Here is a 22,739-nt window from a genome sequence, read left to right on the forward strand (position 1 = left end):
AGCGTGTTAGAGAGAGAGAGCGTGTTAGAGAGAGGGAGCGTGAGAGTGTGAGAGACTGTTATAGAGAGAGCGAGAGTGTTTGAGAGAGCGAGAGTGCTAGAGCGAGCGAGAGTGCTAGAGCGAGCGAGAGTGCTAGAGAGAGCGAGAGTGCTAGAGAGAGCGAGAGTGCTAGAGAGAGCGAGAGTGCTAGAGAGAGCGAGAGTGCTAGAGAGAGCGAGAGTGCTAGAGAGAGCGAGAGTGCTAGAGAGAGCGAGAGTGCTAGAGAGAGTGAGAGTGATAGAGAGAGCGAGAGTGCTAGAGAGAGCGAGACAGCGAGCGTGTTAGAGAGCGTGAGAGCAAGAGAGTGAGCGTGTTAGTGAGAGAGAGAGCGTGTTAGAGAGAGCGTGTTAGAGAGAGAGCGCGTGTTAGAGAGAGCGAGGGAGCGTGTTAGAGAGAGCGAGCGTGCTAGAGAGAGCGAGACAGCGAGCGTGTTAGAGAGCGAGACAGCGAGCATGTTAGAGAGCGAGCGTGTTAGAGAGGAGAAGGGGACGTGTTAGAGAGAGCGAGGGAGCGTGTTAGAGAGAGCGAGGGAGCGTGTTAGAGAGGGCGAGGGAGCGTGTTAGAGAGAGAGAGCGTGTTAGAGAGAGAGAGCGTGTTAGAGAGAGGGAGTGTGAGAGTGTGAGAGACTGTTAGAGAGAGAGCGAGGGTGTTAGAGAGAGCGAGAGTGTTAGAGAGAGAGCGAGAGTGTTAGAGAGAGAGTGCTAGAGAGAGCGAGAGTGCTAGAGAGAGCGAGAGTGCTAGAGAGAGCGAGAGTGCTAGAGAGTGAGCGTGTTAGAGAGAGCGCGTGTTAGAGAGAGCGAGGGAGCGTGTTAGAGAGAGCGAGGAAGCGTGTTAGAGAGAGCAAGCGAGCGTGATAGAGAGGGCGAGGGAGCGTGTTAGAGAGGGCGAGGGAGCGTGTTAGAGAGAGCGAGAGTGCGTGTTAGAGAGAGCGAGGGAGCGTGTTAGAGAGCGAGAGTGTTAGAGCGAGGGAGCTTGTTAGAGAGAGCGAGGGAGCGTGTTAGAGAGAGCGAGGCGTGTTAGAGACGAGGTGAGAAGCGAGGAGCGTGTTAGAGAGAGAGAGTGTTAGAGAGAGAGAGTGTTAGAGAGAGAGCGTGTTAGAGAAGCGAGGCGTATTAGAAAGCGAGGAGGCGTGTTAGAGATAGGCGAGGCGTGTTAGAGAGAGCGGGAGCGTGTTAGAGAGAGCGGGAGCGTGTTAGAGAGAGAGAGAGAGTGTTAGAGAGAGAGAGTGTTAGAGAGAGCGAGCGTGCTAGAGAGAGCGAGACAGCGAGCGTGTTAGAGAGCGAGACAGCGAGAGTTAGAGAGCGAGCGTGTTAGAGAGGAGAAGGGGACGTGTTAGAGAGAGCGAGGGAGCGTGTTAGAGAGGGCGAGGGAGCGTGTTAGAGAGGGCGAGAGAGTGTTAGAGAGAGAGCGTGTTAGAGAGAGAGAGCGTGTTAGAGGGAGCGTGAGAGTGTGAGAGACTGTTAGAGAGAGAGCGAGAGTGTTAGAGCGAGCGAGAGTGCTAGAGAGAGCGAGACAGCGAGCGTGTTAGAGAGCGAGAGAGCGAGCGTGTTAGAGAGTGAGCGTGAGAGCGAGAGAGCGAGCGTGTTAGAGAGTGAGCGTTTAGTGAGAGAGAGAGCGAGACAGCGAGCGTGTTAGAGAGCGAGACAGCGAGCGTGTTAGAGAGAGCGAGAGTGCTAGAGAGAGCGAGCGTGCTAGAGAGAGCGAGCGTGCTAGAGAGAGCGTGTTAGAGAGAGAGAGAGCGTGTTAGAGAGAGAGGGAGCGTGTTAGAGAGAGAGAGTGTGTTAGAGAGAGAGAGAGCGTGTTAGAGAGAGCGAGGGAGCGTGTTAGAGAGGGCGAGGGAGCGTGTTAGAGAGGGCGAGGGAGCGTGTTAGAGAGGGCGGGAGCGTGTTAGAGAGAGCGGGAGCGTGTTAGAGAGAGAGAGAGGGTGTTAGAGAGAGCGAGCGTGCTAGAGAGAGCGAGACAGCGAGCGTGTTAGAGAGCGAGACAGCGAGCGTGTTAGAGAGCGAGCGTGTTAGAGAGGAGAAGGGGACGTGTTAGAGAGAGCGAGGGAGCGTGTTAGAGAGGGCGAGGGAGCGTGTTAGAGAGAGAGAGCGTGTTAGAGAGAGGGAGCGTGAGAGTGTGAGAGACTGTTATAGAGAGAGCGAGAGTGTTTGAGAGAGCGAGGGAGCGTGTTAGAGAGGGCGAGGGAGCGTGTTAGAGAGGGCGAGAGAGTGTTAGAGAGAGAGCTTGTTAGAGAGAGAGAGCGTGTTAGAAGGAGGGACGTAGAAGTGTGAAGAGACTGTTAGAGAGAGAGCGAGGGTGTTAGAGAGAGAGCGAGGGTGTTAGAGAGAGCGAGAGTGTTAGAGCGAGCGAGAGTGCTAGAGAGCGAGAGTGCTAGAGAGAGCGAGAGTGCTAGAGAGAGCGAGACAGCGAGCGTGTTAGAGAGCGTGAGAGCGAGAGAGCGAGCGTGTTAGAGAGTGAGCGTGAGAGCGAGAGAGCGAGCGTGTTAGAGAGTGAGCGTGTTAGTGAGAGAGAGAGCGTGTTAGAGAGAGCGAGGGAGCGTGTTAGAGAGAGCGTGTTAGAGCGAGAGTGCTAGAGAGAGTGAGACAGCGAGCGTGTTAGAGAGCGAGACAGCGGCGTGTTAGAGAGAGCGAAGTGCTAGAGAGAGCGAAGTGCTAGAAGGCGCTACTAGAGAAGCGAGCGTGCTAGAGAGTGTGTTAGAGAGGAGAGCGTGTTAGAGAGAGAGAGAGCGTGTTAGAGAGAGAGAGAGGGAGCGTGTTAGAGAGAGAGGGTGCGTGTTAGAGAGAGAGAGAGAGTGTGAGAGTGTTGGTGAAAGATAGCGAGTTAGAGAGAGAGGGGGAGCGTGTTAGAGAGAGAGAGTGTTAGAGAGAGTGTGTGAGAGTGTTGGTGAGAGATAGCGAGTTAGAGTTAGTGAGAGAGTGTTTGAGAGAGAGAGTTTTTGAGAGAGAGTTTTTGAGAGAGAGTGTGTGTGTGAGAGAGAGTGTGTGTGTGAGAGAGTGTGTATGTGAGAGAGTGTATGTGAGAGAGAGAGTGTATGTGAGAGAGAGAGAGTGAGTGTGTGAGAGGGTGAGTGTGAGTGTGTGAGAGGGTGAGTGTGAGTGTGTGAGTGTGTGTGTGTGAGAGGGTGAGTGTGTGAGAGGGTGAGTGTGTGTGTGTGTGTGTGTGTGTGTGTGTGTGTGTGTGTGTGAGAGGGTGAGTGTGAGAGGGTGAGTGTGAGAGGGTGAGTGTGAGAGGGTGAGTGTGAGAGGGTGAGTGAGTGTGTGTGAGAGAGAGTGTGTGAGAGAGAGTGTGTGAGAGAGAGTGTGAGAGAGAGTGTGAGAGAGAGTGTGTGAGAGAGAGAGTGTGAGGGTGAGTGAGTGTGTGAGAGAGAGTGTGTGAGAGAGAGCGAGAGTGCGTGTTAGAGAGAGAGCGAGCGCGTTAGAGAGAGCGAGCGTGTTAGAGAGAGCGAGCGTGTTAGAGAGAGCGAGCGTGTTAGAGAGAGCGAGCGTGTTAGAGAGAGAGAGAGCGTGTTAGAGAGAGAGAGAGCGTGTTGGAGAGAGAGCGAGTGTTAGCGAGAGAGAGAGACAGCAAGTGTGAGAGAGAAAGTGTGAGAGAGAGAGAGAGATTGTGTGCGAGTGTGTGTGTGAGTGAGAGAGAGAGGGTGTTAGAGAGAGAGAGACCCCAATTTAGTGTGTCTTCCCAACTGGAGATATGGGATGGATTCGCTCCCTCCCATGGAAAATGCAGGGCTGTCACTACTGAATAAAGAATTACAGTAAAGCAGGCTGTAATTTCCCCCTGCTCTATGGAGGATACTGAACCAGCATTTAAGTACTATGGGCCCAATCGCAACTCAAGACAAGCAGGCAAAACTGACTTTCTCGTAAATGTTTGATGTCATTGGGAGATTCTAGCCAAGATTGAGTAATGCACATAAATCGCAAATTAGGATCAGTCCCTTGTTTTGTCCCAATCTGGAGTGCAACAGAAACAAAAAATATGGCAACCCAGAATTACAGGTTATTTGAAGGGCTTAGTTTAGGTTAAAAATCATAAAAATAACTAACTCGTGAATTTCTGTCTTTCAGAGTGAGGGTACGCTGCTAGCCACAGGCTCGTACGACGGCTTTGCCAGAATATGGACTAAAGACGGTAAGCCATTTTAAAGATGCACTACGGGCATTGCCAATTGTTTACATATAAGTTTTGCTTGAATAGTTTTAGGCAAACAATATAAGCTTTTGCTCAAGGGCGATGGGAGGAGTGCCCCTTTCTGTCCAATGAGGAGATTTCTGGACACTTTCTGTCCATTTAGGGGACCCCTTTTGGCTCGAGCAACATCTCAAGATTTCTAAACACAGAATCACAGATGGCCCATAGTCCTGTTCTCTCACTAAAAAAGCACAATGATGTGTTTTTTTGCAGGTAACCTTGCCAGTACTTTGGGCCAGCACAAAGGTCCTATATTTGCCCTCAAATGGAATAAGAAAGGGAACTTCATCCTCAGTGCAGGAGTAGATAAGGTAACATAATGGCTTTTGTGATAAAGACAGACAATTGGGTTTAAAATCCCTTTAAATTAATTTGATTTGTCATGGTGTGCTGTCATTCTGTCATTGGTCACTCGTGATGAAACTGACAATGTATCCATCTCCCGTTCAGACCACCATCATTTGGGACGCTCACACAGGAGAGGCTAAACAGCAGTTTCCCTTCCACTCAGCGCCTGCCCTGGACGTGGACTGGCAGAGCAACAACACGTTTGCCTCCTGCAGCACGGACATGTGCATCCACGTATGTAAGCTGGGCCAGGACCGGCCTGTCAAGACCTTCCAGGGACACACGGTAAGACCAGGGACTGACTGTCTGGCATGGATGCATCTCAAAAGTCTCCTCTCCGTCACGTTGACATTGTGACTGACATTGATTCATCTCAATAGTCTAAAGTCCTCGTCTTCAAATGCACTGACCTGAATATAAAGGATAGCTGAAGGCTTTTGCCTATCCTGTTCATCACATCACTGCAGGAAGTACCTTTGTACAGTTGATGCACTCTTTTTGTGCACTGCTGTATTATAAAGGTCACAGTGTTTCCTTGTATCCCTCCCCATCACCCTTTCTCAATAGAATGAGGTGAACGCAATCAAGTGGGATCCCACGGGGAGTCTGCTGGCCTCCTGCTCTGACGACATGACACTCAAGGTCAGTACACACACACAGCTCAGAACAAGCTTCCTGACATCTTCCTGAATAAAAGTGACCTCTAGCTACTGTACTGGCAAATATGGATTTAGTGGAGTAAGAACAGATTCAAAGAAGTGTTACCGGGGGACAGTTGGCCCTAGTTTATAGGCCGTAACTAGAACCTCTTCTTCCCAAGTCGGTCCCATCGTGCTACATATAATTGATTAGAGTCCTCATATCTGTCTCTCTCCTCTCCCCTCTGTCTCTCTCTTCCTGCTCTCTCTCTCTCCTCTCTCTCTCTCTCTCCCCCCTCTTTCTCTCTCTCCCCCCTCTTCTCTCTCTCCTCTCTTCCTCTCTCTGTTTCCTGTCTCTTGTCTCTCTCTCTCCCTCTCTGCCCCTCTCTCCTCTTCTCTGCTCCGCTCTCTTCTCTCTCTGTCTCCTTCTTGTCTCTCCCCTCCCCTCCCTCCTGCCTCTCTCTCTCTCTCCTCTTCCTCTGTCTCTATCAGATCTGGAGTATGAAGCAGGACACGTGTGTCCACGACCTGCAGGCTCACAGTAAGGAGATCTACACCATCAAGTGGAGCCCTACGGGGCCCGGGACCAACAACCCCAACGCCAACCTGATGCTGGCCAGGTAATAGAAGACTGGGAAACACTCCAACTCACAGCATTCCTCTGGGAAACACTCCAACTCCCAGTATGTCTCTGGGGTTTTTCTCATAAGAAGTTATGTATCATAAAAACCATTTAGGATCTGTACATAACGTAGTATGGAGTCATGTGTTCATCTCTGTGACATTCTGTTTGCCCCAGCTGAAGAAATAAAGATCTCAGGATAGTCACTGTAATCAAATATAAGTGAATGGATCTTATGTCCTTCCTTCCTCTTCCTAAATATCTCCAGGGGCGCTGCACCGTGCTCCCTCCCAAATGGGTGGTGTCTGGGAGGTTAGGAGCAGAAGATGAATTTCCAAGATGGATACTAATGTACTGTTTCTCTTCTCCCCAGCGCGTCGTTTGACTCGACGGTGCGTCTGTGGGACGTGGAGCGAGGCGTGTGTATCCACACACTTACCCGCCACCAGGAGCCCGTCTACAGTGTGGCCTTCAGCCCCGACGGGCGCCATCTGGCCAGCGGCTCCTTCGACAAGTGTGTCCACATCTGGAACACACAGGTACAGGATCGACTGACACAGACACTCGCTCATCTCACTCTTACGTCATTCACATATCAAGCCCAACTGTTTCTTGTAGGGCTAGTCTGGTGGTCGATGATCTGGATCTGCGTGCGTGACTCTGACTTTCACGTATATAATGCATTGATTTCAATGGGTGCATTGTGTGAAAATTTGAGTTACACATGTAAATCTAAATTTGAGTTAGGCTACATATGTCAATCTAAATTTGAGTTACACATGTAAATCTGGAGCTCAGCCCTTAGTGAGATGTGTAATAATGTAAACGTGATTGAAATTGAGTTGCCCCCAAATCCATTTTTCCTGGTCATTGTTTGGCTGATCACATCCCTGGCCCTCTGTCTGTCCCTCTGTCCAGACGGGTGTGTTAGTCCACAGCTATAGGGGAACGGGGGGCATCTTCGAGGTGTGCTGGAACGCCACGGGGGACAAGGTGGGAGCCAGCGCGTCAGACGGTTCGGTAAGTCTCACTAGCTGCCTCTTCATGGACACGGCCAGGAATTATTTCCCTGGTGTCAGGAGGAGCTGAGATGGAACAACGTCAGACCCCAGTTAAAAGCTTTATCTAGGGCCCCAGGTGTTTCCTGCTTACGTCACGTGGTCCGGGTAAACGCCTGGCTTCATTTACGGCCACTGTTCATGAGCACCTATTAGTGATACTTTATATAGATCGTAGTACTGTGCTACTGATCTGTAGATGATCGGTTAACTACCTGTCCAGTATCCAGTGTCTGTTAGATTCATCTGGGGTCAAAGGGTACAGCTAGAGCAATAAACAGAATTGTTTACATGGCAACAGTTGCAGCTGTGGAGTAATGAATGAAACAGCTAGTTTGTCGATGGTCTTGAGCATCTACAGGTCATCTGTAAGGGATTGTCCAAGTAGTTCAACACCTTAGTGCCCTCCAAGCTCATCACTAAGCTCAGGAACCTGGGACTGAACACCTATGTTAAAGGGATACTTCAGGATTTTGGTAATGAGGCCATTTATCTACCTCCCCAGAGTCAGATGAACTCGTGGATACCATTTTTATTTCTGTGTCCAGTATGAAGGAAGTTAAGAGGTAGATTCGCGAGCCAATGCCAACGCCAACTGGCGCAATGACTGGAAGTCTATGGTATCTGCTAGCATATAGACTTCCAGTCATTGAGCTAATGATAGATAGCAATTGCGCTAGTTAGCCACTTCAAACTGCAAGCAGAGACATAAAAATGTTCATCTGACTCTGGGGAAGTAGATAAAGGGCCTCATTACATATTACCTTTTAATGTTAATCTTTCTGGCTCTCTCTGTTCCAGGTTTGTGTATTAGACCTGAGGAAATGACGCTCGTTTGGGTAGCCATGGACCGACTACGAATGTGTACATAGCCAAAATGACTGTCCCTGCCTGTCGTCTACACTGCTGTAGTCCCATCAGAAGCCATGGCCTGCAATCACAACAACCACCACCACAGACAAACAGAGCGCCCAACACCCACATAAACACTTAAACTAACCCCCAGCGAAGGGGGTCTGGCCCCCCCTCAAGTCAGACTCACAGGAGAGAAAAATGACTTTTACGTTCAGAGAAAATAATTCCAAAAGATCTGCTATCTGTTTACTTTTGTTTATTTTGATCCTTTATACCAGACATTAGAAATAGCTATTTTTCCTCACGTCGTTGGTGTGTGCATATTGTACATGTCAGCATGTTTTGTCGTCCTGTGGCCACTTTTTTTTGCCGTAGGTTTGTGTTACATGTCGGGGAAAGAGAGAAGAGGTCAGTAGGATTTTTGTTTATTCTACAATTTGGGGTTTGAAACTTTTTATTGGGAGAAATCCGTTCACTTTGGCACTGTAAAAAAATGTATGGCTCAAGAAAGCATTGGACAACAAATCTATATTTCAAAAGTTGAAATGGGTTAATTTGTTTTCAATTGTAATTTTGTTGCTTTTTTTTTTTTGTATTTGTCGGAGGGCAGTTAGTGAGGAGGAAAGCCCATTGCATCATTTTGCTTGTTTACCTTTAGAAATTGTTTCAGGTGTGCAAAACTGTTAGATCTCTGAACTAAAGATCATTACTGCAGCTACTACAAAACCCCATCCTCTCATATTCCAACTACGTTACTTTAGGTTTGAGTGTTACGTAGGAGGATAAGCTGATCCTCGATCTGTGCCTCCGTGGAGCTTTTATCCAGAACGTAAGAATGGCAGTGCTTTGGGTAGCTCATGAATCAATGCGACACAGGACAACCCCCATACAAACTCTGACGTCAAAGTTAGCCGGGAGTTTTCAGACCCGAAAGATGAGATTTGTCAATGTTCCAAGACTACTTTTGGAGTCTTAAACTTCTGACCAGCTTAGATTTTGGAGTGAACCATTGTTTTAAGTGTTCTGTTTGAGGACGCACTGCTGTGTCTGCTCTTAGGTCATTGTTTAAAAATTGTGGATGATATGATTTTCTACCCAGCACCAACACTTGGAGACAGGCCTATGCATGGATAGATGGCGCTTTTTTTGTGGTGTTCAAAAGGTGATGTTTTTTTAAGCAAAAGTCTTGTTTGTTTGGTTTCTAGGCAGGGGGATGAGGTGAGATGCGGACTTTGGAACATATTACTTGATGAAACATTCTAACTACATATATATATATATATATGTATATGTGTGTATATATATGTATATGTATATGTGTGTGTATATATATGTATATATATATATATATATGTGTGTATATATATATATGTGACATCACAGGGGATTCTTTTGTATGCCACTTATATGCAAGGGTGGTTTAGAAACATTCAGAGTAACTCAAAAACACGCTTGGAAAATGGTATTCTTATGCATCATCTGGGTCTTTCACCATGAGAAATGGTTCTTTATAAAATACCATTAAACGGTCATAGGTATAAAAGAGCAGCACTAAGAATGGGTTTGTGTTAGTTATTTTCTGCACTTAATAATAATGCGAAACAGGGAAATGTGTTCAAGCCAAGGTTTGGGTCAATTCCATTTTGATTAATTCTGGAAGTGAACTTCCAATTCAAGAATTGAATAAAATCTTTATTGAAAATGAATGGCGCCTTTTTTCCATTCTTGAATTGGAATTTGAGCTCATTTCCTGAATTTAAATGGAGTTGACCACCAACCCTGGTTGGTACATCCAGACGGAGGATAATGCTCTTAGTTTCATTTCACTCCCCTAGCTGAACGTGTGCAGTTGATCTGTGAAAAAGCGAGGGGGAATATTAGTGTCTAAACTGTTGACTTGCTGGGTACACATTGGATCCAGGCCAACTTCATGGCATTCCAACATACCATATCTTAGCCCTAGCTAACATCCTGTGGCTTTAAAACACCAATGTTTTTCTTTCTTTTTTTTCCCCAAAAGCCTCCTTTGTGATTTTTGTTCAGAAAGAATGTCACTTGTTTTACAAACATATTTTGTACAGAAGCTAGCTAAGAGTATTTTGAAGTTTGCTTTAATATAACCAACAGTGAGTGGATTGTACCATGAAGACTATTAGGAAGTCCGACAGTGGAATGGTATTTTATGTTTTGTTTTAAAAAAGATAATCTTTTTACACTGCATTCAAGTGTTTACTATTTCTTGTTCCTACCTAAAGTACTAATTATATCTTTGCTATGCCTAAAAAGCCCTTGAAGGTTTTGTACTCTTTGGAAAAACTTTTATAATTCTGATTTATTTGTAGCTATGTATGCAAAAATGAACAAAAACAATAAATCAAAACTTTAATGTGGACGTATCATAACACCCTGGACCATGTAGATAGATACCAGTACGCAGAATGTTTTGTTTCATGTCGTCTTTGCCCTCACCCATGTTATCTGCTGTCACTCACACAGATGCTGAGACTCTCTCTGCAACCTACGCATCTGACTGTTGTAATATCAATCAGATCTTTGAAACGTCTAGAATAAAAAATCTATTTTGATAATAGTCAAGTGTGGTTTTTTTCTGTTGACTTGGTTTGTGTCTCATGACACCTAGAGGGCCTTTTGGTGTATTGCATTCTCCCTCTGAACGTAGTTAACGGTATACACATCCCGTTTAGTAGTCTATCCTTGGTCATGGTACATTACATAGCGTAGTCCCTCAAGCACTTTCGGCACAGACAGATGGAGCCAGATGTCTCATAGGATGGATAAATCAGAAGCATCTGGTTAGAACTTCCACTCACCACCAATCATGGTTTTAAGTCTAGTGGCAGTAAAGTGGGATCGATGAAACATCAGATCTTTAATACATTTTTCTGTCCCCAAAACTACAATCTGTTAAGAGCAGAGTGCACTAAGTTTTGTAGACTTGACCCTTTGCCAAAGTTTCAAAATATTGCGTTGTTTAGAAGGCATGCAAGGGTGAATTGAGTTATTGCACACACGCACTTCAGAGGCGTTCCCTAACGGAAATAAGCAAATATACTGAACAAAAATATAAACGCAACATGCAACAATTTCAAAGATTTTACTGGGCTACATTTCATATAAGGAAATCAGTCAATTGAAATGCATTCATTAGGCCCTAAGCTATGGATTTCACATGACTGGGAATACAGATAACTTTTTTTTTTAAGGTATGGGGTGGATCAGAAAACCAGTCAGTCAGTATCTGGTGTGACCACCATTTATTTGCCTCATGCAGCTCGACAAAACCTTTGCAAAGAGTTGATCAGATTGTTGATTGTGACCTGTAGAATGTTGTCTCACTCCTCTTCAATGGATGTGCGAAGTTGCTGGATATTGGAGGAAACTGGAACACGCTGTCATACAGGTTGATCCAGAGCAACCCAAACATGGTCAATGGGTGACGTGTCTGGTGAGTATGCTGGCCATGGAAGAACTGGGACAATTTCAGGTTCCAGGAATTGTGTACAGATCCTTGTGACATGGGGCCATGCATTATCATGCTGAAACATGAGGTTATGGATGCGGATGAATGGCAAGAAAATGGGCCTCAGGATCTCATCAAGGTATCTCTGTGCATTAAAATTGCCATCGATCAAATGCATTTGTCTTTGTCTGTAGTTTATGCCTGCCCATACCATAAGCCCCACTGCCACCAGGGGGCACTCTATTCACAAAGTTGACATCAGCAAACCGCTCGCCCACATTACATTTACATTTACGTCATTTAGCAGACGCTCTTATCCAGAGCGACTTACAATTAGTGCATACATTATTCTTTTTTTTTTTCATACTGGCCCCCCATGGGAATCGAACCCACAACCCTGGCGTTGCAAACGCCATGCTCTACCAACTGAGCTACCTCCCTACTGGCCATTCCCTCCCCTACCCTGGACGACGCTGGGCCAATTGTGCGCCGCCCCATTGGTCTCCCGGTTGCGGCCGGCTACAGCAGAGCCTGGATGATGAAGCCATACATGTGGCCTGCACTTGTGAGACCGGTTGGACGTACTGCCAAATTCTCTAAAATGGCTTACGATAGAGAAATGAACATTCAATTCTCTGTCAACAGCTCTGGTGGACATTCCTGCAGTCAGCATACCAATTGCATGCTCCCTAAAAACTTTAGACATCTGTGGCATTGTGTTGTGTGACAAAACTGCACATTTTAGAGTGGCCTTTTATTGTCCCCAGCACAAGGTGCACCTGTGTAATGATCATGCTGTTTAATCAGCTTCTTGATATGCCACACCTGTCGGGTAGATTGATTATCTTGGCAAAGGAGAAAGGCTCACTAACAGGGATGTAAACAAATGTGTGTAAAACATTTGAGCGAAATAAGCTTCTTGTGCATATAGAACATTTCTGGGATTTTTTCTTTCAGCTCATGAAATATGGGACCAACACGTTGCATGTTGCATTTATATTTCTGTTCGGTGTACATGCTAAAACATGCCAATAGGATCTCGTTAGCTCGTGCTTGGCTCTGTCCACTATACTTCATTTTCTCCTATTGGAAACGATGCCAGTGAGATATCTCGGTTAGTCTTTGCTTTGGGTCTTGTGATGTTTGCATGCTCTGAGTCTAGTCTAAACCCAGGCTACAAGTTAAGGAAAGCATGCAGTCCAGTGAGCAGCCTATGCTTTTTTCAATGGCCAGTGACTGCAATCTAGTGGTCAAAAGTATGTTGTGAAATTGGGAAGTTCAAATGAATTGCTATTGAGACTACTTTGAAACCCTTCATTGCAAAACAGTGTATTTTAATTAGATATGTTTTATATGAAGTTGTATTTACAAGCATGATTTTTAAATGTATTTTATTTATTTTTTGTTTTGTTTCTAATTTACAGGGGAGATCCATTCTCCATTTCCTTTCTGCATTGGCCTTCCTTGCCAATATCACAGGAAGTCACTAAATTATACATGCAGATTGCTCCTCCTGGTTTGGAGATGACATAGCCTAACACAGACAGAAGCATGTCTGTTCTATTAAATATATTTATTATTCCCAAATAAATGTATTCTCAAATATTTATATTTTCTCCTTTACGCTGTGTGCACTGAACTGATATGCATGACTGTTGATGACACTCCGATGTTCAGATGGAAATTAAACAGTCTATGATGCTGACCACAGCAGCAGTGTGTAGCCTGTTGTAGCTGCTGGTATTTCAAAGCATATTCTTTATAACGCTGTAACATTCCAGTGGAACTATTTTTTGCCGTGTAATGTTGTTATTAAAACTAAATCAGACAACCCCACAGTAGAATAGTTTATCTATTTACCTAGTCGGCTTGTTGTGTGTTCTATGCGAGATAAATATTCTGCTCGAGGCCCATTCGAGAGCCATAGGAGGGAGATATATTATGACACGCAGTCAATGCAGAACAGTTCTTAATGTGATCGCAGGAAAACACGTTTGAAAGCAGTTTTGGCAAATGTATTTCGAAAATCTGTTTTGGCCCTTGTTAATAAAAAGAGAGGGAGCCCAGTTTTACATTTCTACTACCTGTATCTCTACTCCTTCCTGGCATCCTTTTACAAATGCAGTTTTTACAACCAGAGTTTCAAGCATGGTTTAGGCACAGCTGCACAACAGAGCCCTTAAAGGTGTAATTACATACTTGGTAATAGATCATGATTACATTCAACACTCAAAATTCTTTCAATTTACATGATCTACCTTTTCTGCTGTTTAATGTTATGATATTCTTGCACCCAAAAAAGTACTGGGTCCAGGATAGTTACACTAGTCCTAGATGGTTGTTCCCTTCCAATACTGGGTCCAGGATAGTTACACTAGTCCTAGATGGTTGTTCCCTTCCAATACTGGGTCCAGGATAGTAACACTAGTCCTAGATGGTTGTTCCCTTCCAATACTGGGTCCAGGGTAGTTACACTAGTCCTAGATGGTTGTTCCCTTCCAATACTGGGTCCAGGATTGTTACACTAGTCCTAGATCATTGTCCAAGGTCAGTTATGGGCAACTGGCGGCCCGCAGTTTTTCTCTTGTTACAATGCCTTCGGAAAGTATTCAGACCCCTTCGCTTTTTCCACATTTTGTTACGTTAAGGACATACCCAAATCTAACTTCCTGTAGCTCAGGACCTGAAGCAAGGATATGCATATTCTCAATATCATTTGAAAGGAAACACTGAAGTTTGTGGAAATGTCAAATGAATGTAGGAGAATATAACACATTAGATCTGGTAAAAGATCATACAAACCAAAAAACATATGTTTTCTATTATTATTTTTTTGCATCATCTTTGAAATGCAAGAGAAAGGAAGACAGTAAAGTAGGATTATAGATGTAATTTAGATGTTGTCCAATAGATGGCATCAGTGTGTATGCGCAACGTTTCAGACTGATGCAGTGAAGAATTCCATCACTACACAATATTTTGTATCAAGTCTGCCAGGTGTTTTCCAAAATGTGCCGAATTGGTTTTCAAGTACATAACTATAGAGAACATACAAAATGCTGTGGTAATACAACATTTTAGTTTGCACACTCCCAGGAATGTCATACATGATGGATCATTAGCTTCCCTACAGAAAATACATTAACTGTCACACATCTAGATGGCCGGGTGGGGTGGGTGTGGAGCCAGAGGTCAAACTGTAGAACCCAGTTCCTACATTTGAATATAAAAATTGATTTTTCAAACAAAACTACACTACATTTTATCTCGGGGACCCTCGGAATGACAAATCAGAGCAAGATTATATAATGTAAGTACATTATTTACCTTCAGAGGTGAATGTACCTAACCAGTTGCCGTGATAATAGTGTTTTGTTGTTGTGCACCATCCTCAAACAATAGCATGGTATTTTTTTAGCTGTAATAGCTACTGTAAATTGGACACTGCAGTTAGATTAACAATAATTTAAGCTTTCTGCCCATTTAAGACATGTCTATGTCCCGGAAAGTTCTAGTCACATATCGCATATTGAGCAGCAACCGTCCCGTATAAGGGACACAGATCCCGTAGAGGTTAAATCATTGTTTTCCTCATCAATCAACACACAATACCCCATAATGACAAAGCGAAAACAGTTTTTAGGAATCTTTGCAAATTTATAAAAATAAAAAAACAGAAATACCTTATTTACATAAGTATTCAAACCCTTTGCTATGAGACTCAAAATTTAACTCAGGTGCATCCTGTTTCTACAACTTCATTGGAGTCCACCTGTGGTAAATTCAATTGATTGGACATGATTTGGAAAGGCACACACCTGTCTATATGAGGTCCCACAGTTGACAGTGCATGTCAGAGCAAAAACCAAGCCATGAGGTCAAAGGAATTGTCCGTAGAGCTCCGAGACAGGATTGTGTCGAGGCACAGATCTGGGGAAGGGTACCAAAAATAGTCTGCAGCATTGAACATCCCCAAGAACACAGTGGCCTCCATCATTCTTAAATTGAAGAAGTTTGGAACCACCAAGACTCTTCCTAGAGCTGGCCGCCCGGCCAAACTGAGCAATCGGGGGAGAAGGGCCTTGGTCAGGGAGGTGACCAAGAACCCGATGGTCACTCTGACAGAGCTCCAGAGTTCCTCTGTGGAGATGGGAGAATCTTCCAGAAGGACAACCATCTCTGCAGCACTCCACCAATCAGGCCTTTATGGTAGAGTGGCCAGACGGAAGCCACTCCTCAGTAAAAGGCACATGACAGCCCGCTTGGAGTTTGCCAAAAGGCACCTAAAGAACTATCAGACCATGAGAAACAAGATTCTCTGGTCTGATGAAACCAAGATTGAACTCTTTGGCCTGAATGCCAAGCATCATGATGAAACCAGGCACCGCTCATCACCTGGCCAATACCATCCCTACGGTGAAGCATGGTGGAGGCAGCATCATGCTGTGGGGATGTTTTTCAGCGTCAGGGACTGGGAGACTGGTCAGGATCGAGGGAAAGATGAACGGAGCAAAGTACAGAGAGATCCTTGATGAAAACCTGCTCCAGAGCGCTCAGGACCTCAGACTGGGGCGAAGGTTCACCTTCCAACAGGACAATGACCCTAAGCATACAGCCAAGACAATGCAGGAGTGGCTTCGGGACAAGTCTCTGAATGTCCTTGAGTGGCCCAGCCAGACCCCGGACTTGAACCCGATCGAACATCTCTGGAGAGACCTGAAAATAGCTGTGCAGCGACGCTCCCCATCTAACCTGACAGAGCTTGAGAGGATCTGCAGAGAAGAATGGGAGAAACTCCCCAAATACAGGTGTGCAAAGCTTGTAGCGTCATAACCATGAAGACTCAAGGCTGTAATCGCTGCCAAAGGTGCTTCAACAAAGTGCTGAGTAAAGGGTCTGAATACTTATGTAAATGTGATATTTCAAGGTGGGAGGGTGTGAGTGGGAGGGTGTGAGTGGGAGGGTGTGAGTGGGGGGTGTGAGTGGGAGGGTGTGAGTGGGAGGGTGTGAGTGGGAGGGTGTGAGTGTATTTCTTGGCTTTCAGTCTCAGTACCTACAATGACACCTTTTTTTAAAGATTCATAGTACACCCTATATCCCACTGGCTATAGGGTGAATGCACCAATTTGTAGTCGCTCTGGATAAGAGCGTCTGCTAAATGACGTAACTGTGCCCTTGAGCAAGGCACTTAACCCTAATTGCTCCTGTAAGTCGCTCTGGATAAGAGCGTCTGCTAAATGACTAAAATGTAAATGTAAATGAGTACTCAAAAACATTTAACTTGCTAGTAACACACTCATTCTCAATGTCGATCCAGTGAAACCTGTTAAGGTGATTGGCAGTAGGGCGTCAATTGAACAAATTCATTGTAATGGGCCCCGTGTAGCTCAGTTGGTAGAGCATGGCGCTTGCAACGGCAGGGTTGTGGGTTCGTTTCCCACGGGGGGGCAGTATGAAAAGGTATGCACTCACTAACTGTAAGTTGCTCTGGATAAGAGCGTCTGCTAAATGACTTAAATTTAAATACCTCAAGCTGGCTAATGAGTCACATTCTCAATGCCCAATTGCCTATACTGTACAATGAAACTAGTTGAGGAGTAATGCAGTAGCTGAAATCAATGAGTATTGTGTATCAATGAGGAGAACATTGTAACGTCAATAGCTCAAACTTATTTATGATAAACACACCCGTTTTTCCAAACTGTCCGTCCAATGACACCAGCTGATGGGTGCAACAGCATTGAATCAATGGGAGGTAGACACCATGATGATGTCAACGTGGACAGTATCTGGAGTCGGGTGTGAAGCAGACCATTGCATGCGTGGCCATTTTCATGACGTCACATCTACTGCATCACTAGGCATGAGTCCCAACTGGAACTCTACAGTATATGGGCCAAGGTCAAAAAGTAGTGCACTACATAGGAATAGGGTGCCATTTGGGACGCTGACACAGTCTCTGATCTGATCTCAGACCAGTTTGAATGGATTCTTAGCAGCTCCCAAAGCATTGTGCCTTTTCCTCTCTCTAACTCTATCTGCCTTGGCAGAATGACTGATCCTATCAAGGCTAATTTACATTGTAGAAGCACACATGGTGACCTATATTTACATTTGTGAAGAATGCATTGACATGCAAAATACAATGTATCGCAGGCCTATGCGAAGCACAAAGCAGATGGTTTACCAGAGTGGGGATACAGTGAAGGCCTGTGCGAAGCACAAAGCAGATGGTTTACCAGAGTGGGGATACAGTGAACAGTCGGAATGTGTTGGGAAACGTGGTAAAGAAAAACATGAGTCTCCCATTAAAATAACTAGAGTCTCCCATTAAATTAACTGGAGGTTCCCGAGTGGCGCAGCGGTCTAAGGCACTGCATCACGGCGTTTCTACAGCCTGGGGTTCGATCCCAGGCTGTGTCATTACCGGGAGTTCCATAGGGTGGCGCACAATTGGCCCAGTGTCGTCCGGGTTAAGGGAGGGTTTGGCCAAGGGGGGCTTTACTTGGCTTATTGCGCTCTAGTGACTCCTCCTGGCGGGCTGGGTGCCTGCAGGCTGACTTCGGTTGTCAGTTGAACAGTGTTTCCTCCGACACATTGGTGCAGCTTGCTTTGGGGTTAAGCGAGTGGGTGTTGACTTGACCTTTGCCTCTCCCGAGGCCAAGAGTGTGCAAAGCTGTCATCAAGGCAAAGGGTGGCTATTTGAAGAATATAAAATATATGTTGAATTGTTTAACACTTTTTTGCTTACCACATGATTCTATATGTGTGTTTCATAGTTTTGATGTTTTCACTATTATTCTACAATGTAAAAAAAATAGTTAAAATAAAGAAAAACCCTTGAATGAGTAGGTGTATCCAAACTTTTGACTGGTACTGTATGTAAATGAGATATTTCTGTATTTCATTTTCAATCAATTTGCAAACATTTCAAAAAACATGTTTTCACTTTGTCATTATGAGGTGTTGTGTGTAGACGGGTGACAACTTGTCTTTCTTTATTCAAGCTGTAGCCTAACACAACAAAATGTGGAATAAGTCAAGGGGTATGAATATGTTCTTAAGGCACTGTAATCGCTGTTGAAAAGGTCTTGATCATAGAATTTATAATAGAAACGTTAAAATACCGCAAACGTTATCAGTTGACTGTTCCTTCATTGAGTGTTCGTTTATCTAGCCTGCACAGTTGTAAATCCAGCTCATATTTCTATAAACCCATTGTATCTATGATGGTCGTTGGAACTTTGTTCTTTTAAAACGTTGGATCTAATCTTTAACCGAGTTCATGGCTCGAAAGTAATTGATGGTGAGTTCACTTGGTTGTATTACAAGCTATTAACAAAGGTGTGGGCACGGAAGAACGCTGTAAACATAAAATTTTCATGGGGCACACACACACACACACACACACACACACACAGGCACACCTTTCGCTGTTATCACTCTGACCTTGAGCTGTCTCCAGTATGCCGTGTGTTGTGTGTCCAGCTGCACGTCACACAGACTTCCATCTACTGTCTACTTAAGTGGTAATGACCGAGAAGCTGGTGTTTGGAGGAAATATTGACACGGGTGTTGTTTCGTCTCGGGCAGGGAAACGGTGCCAGTATATCCTCCAAACACCGGCTTTGAAGGCATTATGACTTTTACGTCATACAGACTTCCATGTACTGTTTACATGTACCATATCCCCTACAACCAGGCACTAGCATCACACCTACATCTCTGTGGCTTGTGTGGGTGTGTCCATCCCCACTAATGTAAACAAAAAGAATACAGGCATTTATTGTACCTGTCCTGTTCTTTCCACCCAGAGCCAGGCACTAGCATCACCCCAACAGCTCTGTTCGTGTGTGTGCGTGCGTGTCCATCGCTGCTTACGTTAACAATAATTTGAAAATGTAAAGAAAATGTAATACATATAATTGAAAAAATAATGGTTAACAAACGACCCAGCGGCCCAGAACAGCCCTAGAGCAGTAGATCAGGAAAAACACTTAATTGTGGCGAGAGAGAGAACAGGAAGACGCCTTGACAGTGTGTCTCCACCCTCATTTAATAGCTAGCTAATACTAGATGCATGATAGACAGATTATTTCCTTTGTCTCTACTCTCTTTGAGTATAACCAGGGGCGCAACTTTCACTGGGAACCAGTGGCGGCTGGCCGATAGAGGGCGCTAGGGCGCCGCCCCCTTAAATAAAATTATTTAAAAAAATAAAATAAAAAATAAATAAAAATAATAATAATAATAATAAAAACATCAGTATGTCAATATTTGTGTGTTTGAAATATGGAATGCACACAGTAATATGTGTAAGATATGATAGAAAATCATATTCGCAACCTTTCCTCTGCCTGTCAAACGCCTCGTCAGCTCTGGGCGATACAGAAAGTGCCCCGAGGAGGCGGGTCTACGTAGCAGTTAAGCCAATTGCTAATTTAAGATATGAATGTATGACATAAAATGTAGCTAATCAGCGATTTTAATTCGAATCCAAGGAGGGCGATTATTTTATCGCCCTCAAGCTCGCCCTGATAAAATAAGGACCGGGCTCCAGTGGCGCCATTTTTACTAGACGACAATGGCGAGCGCAAACGTTACTCCTCCAAGACCCAACCCTAACTCGGTGAAATCTCTCCTCCAAGATCCGTTTGAGAGGAGAACTTTGTCAGAGAAAGTTCGGGTGAAAGAGCTGGGCCCAGATCAACCTGACCTCTCAATCAGACAGCAGGCTAGCGAGAAAGGGAAGCAGTATATGCGCGGCTTCTCCCGTAGCTGGTACACCAGGAAGGCTTGGCTAGCTGGGTGCACTGATGCTAATGCTTTATTTTGCTTTCCGTGCTTGCTTTTTAAAACGACGGGGTCAGATTCAGCATGGACAGGTACCGGAGTGAGGGATATGAAGCACCTGTCGGAGAAGGTAAAGAAACATGAGAACACCAGGGCACACATGGACAACTCTGTAAAGCTAGCTGTATTAGGAAGGGTGAACATTGCTACGCAGCTGGATGACGGCCACAGGATTGCGGTGAGGAAACACAATGAGGAGGTGGATAAAAACAGGCATATTCTATCCAAAATTATCGATTGTGTGAAGTTCTGTGGGGCTTTTGAGTTGGCCTTGCGTGGGCACGAGGAGACTGACTCCTCGGACAACCCCGGCATTTTCCGGGGCTTAGTGGATTTTGTTGCCTCCCTCGACAGTGTGCTGGAGGAGCACCTGAAGACAGCTACCGTTTTTAAGGGCACGTCAAAGACGATACAGAACGAGCTGTTGGACTGTATGCTGTCAGTGCTTAAGGATTACATCCTGGAGGAAGTAAAGAGTGCTGATTTTATCGCCATTCAAGCTGACGAGACGACTGACGTTTCCACCCACTGCCAGTTGGTGCTTGTGATACGCTACATCGATGCTAAAAGTAACGTCCAAGAGCGTTTTTTCGAGTTCATTTTGATCGAGAACGCAACCGCCGACACCATCGCTACAGCGCTGCTGGAGAGGCTCAGCACCATACTCTCACATGGACAAAAGGCCAAACTTATTGCCCAGGCTTACGACGGAGCAAGTGTGATGAGGGGAGCCACCGGCGGAGTGCAGCGTAAAATAGTGGATGTGTACGAAAATTCGCACTACGTCCACTGCTATGCACATCAGCTGAACCTCATCATGCAGCAGGCTACTTCACGCATCCCCAGGATCGGCACTTTCTTTTCCGACCTTGCAGGATTTTCTGCTTTCTTCTCCAGGTCTCCCAAGCGAACCACCGTGCTTGACGAAGTGGTTGCGCATAGACTCCCCAGAGCCTCTACAACACGGTGGAACTTCCACAGTCGCGCTGTAAACACTGTGTACGAGTACAGGGATGACCTCCTAACGTGTTTCCAGACCATCAGAGACTCTGGGAACTTTGATGCCCCGACTGTCAGAGAGGCGGGGGGCTTTGTGAGGATGCTCGAAGACGAGGCTTTCTGTTTTTTCCTGGCACTGTTCCACAAGATCATGCCAAATGTGGACATGCTTTTCAGCCAGCTGCAGAAGAGGAACATCGACCCTGTCTTCATTAAAGCACTTGTCCAGAGGTTCACAGACAGCATGCTAACAATCAGGTAAATAACTATATTTACTATTGGCTGATAAAGATGTTGTTAGAAAGATGAATAGTTCACTTACAACAGTTTAAAAGCCTAAATGTGTCTGGTCATCAAAGTGAGTGATTATCATAGAGCCGTCACAATTATATTTGTTTTAGTATTTTAAAAGGAAAGAGAAGACACAATCAGACGTTGATAATAATGCAGGAAAGTACTACACAGTTTGTAATAATTATTCAGGTGTCCACCAGGTCAATTTCTAGAAGAGGCCTAGTTGTTATTGAAGATTAACTTTATTGCTAAGTGCACAGCAGAACAAAATTATGTTGCATCCCTCTCACAAATGTAATAGAAAAAGGCTTTAAAACGTAATAACATCAGTTAATTATGTACATCACAGGTTAAAAGCAGTTACTAGACATAGTTTGTGTGTATATACACACTATGTGTCTGTCTGTCTGTCTGTCTATATATATATATATATATATATATATATATATATATAAAAAAGTCACTGGTTGTGTGTTGAGGGGGAATTACAGTGAGTTAAGAAGTCTGATTGCAAGTTATCAAATTAAACTTTATTTTTTGGACCCAGGGCCTCAATTCCCTCTTTGTGTGGGGACAGCGCATCTGACGAGCAGCAACAGCCCATCAAGCGACGGAGGATGCTGGGACCAGGAGAACAACAGAGGTTGGCTATAGAGGTAAGTTGTGATGTAATTGTCAGTGTTTCCCCCTAGAACTTTTTTCAGGCCTGGTAGTATGTAGCCAAAACCCTGAACAATCAGCACCTTGGTAATCATATACTTGAGTTGGACATAGGCATGTGTCAGTCAGGATCATTTGCATCAAAATAGCTTAATTGCAAATTAAAGCTGATGATGTATCTTTTACAGGTATGTGATACCATCCTGAGTCATTCCAAAGAGAGGTTCTCCTTCACCCAGCACCTCATCAGCGCAACACTATTGCACGGAGAGTTGTTCCCACAACACAGTGTGAAGTTCCCCGATACAGCGCTTGAAACAACCGTGGAGGCGTACCCCATGTTGAACAAGGCCAAGCTCAAAACCGAACTGTCCCTCATCTATGAGAACAGTGAGTTCAAGGCTTGTAGTGGTGCAGTGCCCCTGTACCAGTTCTTCATGGAGAACAACCTTCAGAGCACTTTCACAGAGACTGCCAGCCTCCTCAAGATCCTCATCACCACACCCATGACAACTGCTGAGTCAGAAAGGTGCTTCTCTACACTGAAAAGGATCAAGACCTTCCTGAGAAACAGCATGACACAGGATCGCCTGAACGCTCTGGCGCATGCTCTCCATGGTGTCACGCTCTGGTTCCGGGACGTTGTTATTGAACCAGGGTGTGTTTGTATTGTTGGGTGTTGTGTGGGTTAGGTTGGAGAT

The 22,739-nt window shown here is 45.0% G+C and overlaps 1 protein-coding gene across 1 annotated transcript in view; it reads left to right on the plus strand.

Annotated features, from left to right (window-relative positions):
- LOC121580698 (F-box-like/WD repeat-containing protein TBL1XR1) overlaps positions 1 to 10,341 on the plus strand; it is a 32,236-nt gene extending 21,895 nt beyond the window's left edge. The window contains exons 8-15 of the mRNA XM_041895688.2: positions 4,107 to 4,170; positions 4,444 to 4,541; positions 4,681 to 4,863; positions 5,146 to 5,220; positions 5,709 to 5,836; positions 6,212 to 6,377; positions 6,757 to 6,858; positions 7,698 to 10,341. Coding sequence (XP_041751622.1) covers positions 4,107 to 4,170; positions 4,444 to 4,541; positions 4,681 to 4,863; positions 5,146 to 5,220; positions 5,709 to 5,836; positions 6,212 to 6,377; positions 6,757 to 6,858; positions 7,698 to 7,724 — 843 coding nt within the window. The 3' untranslated portion in view covers positions 7,725 to 10,341. The remainder of the gene's footprint in view (positions 1 to 4,106; positions 4,171 to 4,443; positions 4,542 to 4,680; positions 4,864 to 5,145; positions 5,221 to 5,708; positions 5,837 to 6,211; positions 6,378 to 6,756; positions 6,859 to 7,697) is intronic.
- Positions 10,342 to 22,739: the final 12,398 nt, after the last annotated feature.

Source organism: Coregonus clupeaformis, chromosome 14 (genome assembly GCF_020615455.1).
Source record: "Coregonus clupeaformis isolate EN_2021a chromosome 14, ASM2061545v1, whole genome shotgun sequence".
In the NCBI taxonomy this organism is placed as follows: Eukaryota; Metazoa; Chordata; class Actinopteri; order Salmoniformes; family Salmonidae; genus Coregonus; species Coregonus clupeaformis.